Consider the following 2,500-nt stretch of genomic DNA (forward strand, 5'->3'; position numbering starts at 1 on the left):
AGCCCTCGCGCCCGCGTCGCCGGAACCCTGGGGGACCCCTGCCTGCTCATCAGGATTGTTATTAACTCTCGAGGGGAGGTGCTCACCATGCGCTTCAACCCGGTCGCACCCGGGCTGGCGGGCACAGTGAGTACTCCCGCTCTCTCTCGCACGGCCGCTCCGCGTCGCCGCGGTCACAGTGGAGGTTAAAAACGGGAATCTGCTGTTTAATCTCGCTCCTGAGCCGTACAGGAGGCTGTGTGGCGTGGTTCAGGGCTGCGTCTGTGGTAGCAGGAGTTGCTGTTATGAGTGTTCTGCGGTTGTGGCCGGTGTGTCTGCGCTGTTGAAACGGGACGGCCTGCTTTGCGCAGCGGCTGGCTGTGGTGCTAAGCGTGCAGGTGTTGCTGGGTTTGGTCCCGGTTGTTCTCCCGTGTTGCTGATTTCGGGTTTGAACCCTATCCCCTCTGCCTCCTGCCCCGCCGGGGCTTTTTTTGGAGTGGCACGTTCTGTCCCAGACCCCCGTCTCTCCTCGCCCTCCCCCCGTTCTTCCTCTTTGGGCCTTTCTCTCTGACGTGAGCCGGTCTGAGCGCGCTCGGTGCTCTGTGTTGGCGTGGAGACGGGTGACGCAGTGATCGGAGGTGGTCCTGTTTTTCGGGGGTGAGACTGAGCGCGTGCAGTAATACTGCGTGCTTCGGATCAGTCAGCTGTGTGTACGTGCACGTGTGTGTGTGCACAGCTATACTTTAGTTAACAGAGTTCCTTTCTTAAGATACTGTATTTAAAGAAATCAGCGAAAGTAATTCAAAAAGTGCAGATGCACCTGAGGGGGCCTTGAAGTCTGAAAGGGAACAGATGCTGTTTATGTGAACAGGCTTTGTAAACAAACCTTTTATTGAGCTGCTTCCTGCTCCATGTCTCCTGTAAGCATTTATCACCGATGGCAGCGTAAGTAACCCCAGCATCCAGAGAGGCTGTCCTGGGCCTGAGATGAAAGCTAAGTTTAAAGATGGTAGGATCAGGGCACTCACTGCAAACCATTTACACAGAGCAGAAGAGGTGAAGGCCTGCGTTCAGCATGCAGGTGGCTGCTGGCAGTAACAGCCTCAGGTAGTGACCGTTCATTTCTCATGACCAAAGTGACATTACATGCCTGACAGCGTGTGTCATAAACCTGGTTAGACAGCACCAGCCAAGAATGTAGACACAACTTTTATTGATTATTTTTTACTATTTTTCACATTTTAGAATAGTATTAAAGACATCAAAACTATGAAATAACTGAACTGGAATTATATAGTGTATAGAGTCTGTGTAACGTGTGTGTAAGTAGTGTGTGAGGTGTGCGTAATGTGTGTGTGTGTAACGCGTGTGTATAATGTGTGTGTGTAACGTGCGCGTGTAATGTGTGTGTAACATGCATGTGTAATGTGTGTGTAACGTTCTTGTGTAGTGTGTGTGTAACATGCATATGTAACGTACGCGTGTGTATAATGTGTGTGTGTGTAACGTGCGCGTGTAATGTGTGTGTAACATGCATGTGTAATGTGTGTGTAACGTTCTTGTGTAGTGTGTGTGTAACATGCATATGTAACGTACGCGTGTGTATAATGTGCGTATGTAACGCGTGTGTAGCACGTGTGTATAATGTGCGTGTGTAACGTGCGTGTCCCCCCCTCTCCCCCCCCGCAGGAGCGGCAGCGTCTGGAGACCATCCTCAGCCTGTGTTCGGAGCAGGGTGGCTCCACAGCCGCAGACCTGCAGAAGATCACCAAGGAGCTGGAGAAGCTGCAGGTGTCCGAGGATGAGTCCCTCCTCTCCGAATCTCCCAGCGCACCCGAGAACGGCTACGAGCCCCGAGGCCCCGGGGAGCGGCCGGCCCGCCAGCGAGGCGGCCAAACTGAACCCCCCCACGGCTCCGCCCTCGCCCCCACACCCTCCCCTCGGCTGCTCAGAACCACGGTGAGCGTTCAGTACCTGCAGAGAGGGGTTACCCAGTGAGGGCACTGTTAGTGTTCAGTACCTGCAGAGAGAGTGAGGGCACTGTTAGTGTTCAGTACCTGCAGAGAGAGTGAGGGCACTGTTAGTGTTCAGTACCTGCAGAGAGAGTGAGGGCACTGTTAGTGTTCAGTACCTGCAGAGAGAGTGAGGGCACTGTTAGTGTTCAGTACCTGCAGAGAGAGTGAGGGCACTGTTAGTGTTCAGTACCTGCAGAGAGGATACGGTTTCCTCGTTGGCTTTTCGGCTCTGCTCTGAGGAAGAGAGAAGGTGATGAGCAGCTCAAGCTCAACTCTGCTGCATACGATGGTACATCACAAAACCCATCAGCCTCAGCCAATCACAGCTCAGGAAATGCTGCTCGGTTTCAGTCGTTTTGTTTCGTTGTCGAGGGCAACAGTGAATGCACTGATCTGAGGCCTGTTCAGTCAGGGAGATTTTAAAGAAAGGAAGGAGCTGAGGTAGTGGAAAAACAGCTGAAGGAGAGAGAGAGTGAAGGAGAGAGACAGCCACAGTACGGAGAGAA

The 2,500-nt window shown here is 53.0% G+C and overlaps 1 protein-coding gene across 4 annotated transcripts in view; it reads left to right on the top strand.

Annotated features, from left to right (window-relative positions):
* The window catches only part of phldb2b (pleckstrin homology-like domain, family B, member 2b), a 53,080-nt gene that overhangs the window by 27,797 nt on the left and 22,783 nt on the right, over positions 1–2,500 (top strand). For all 4 annotated transcript variants that reach the window (XM_036521227.1, XM_036521229.1, XM_036521228.1 and 1 more), the window contains exon 7: positions 1,669–1,938. In XM_036521227.1, the coding sequence (XP_036377120.1) occupies positions 1,669–1,938 (270 nt within the window). The remainder of the gene's footprint in view (positions 1–1,668; positions 1,939–2,500) is intronic.

The sequence above is a fragment of the Megalops cyprinoides genome, chromosome 2 (genome assembly GCF_013368585.1).
Source record: "Megalops cyprinoides isolate fMegCyp1 chromosome 2, fMegCyp1.pri, whole genome shotgun sequence".
NCBI classification, from domain to species: Eukaryota; Metazoa; Chordata; class Actinopteri; order Elopiformes; family Megalopidae; genus Megalops; species Megalops cyprinoides.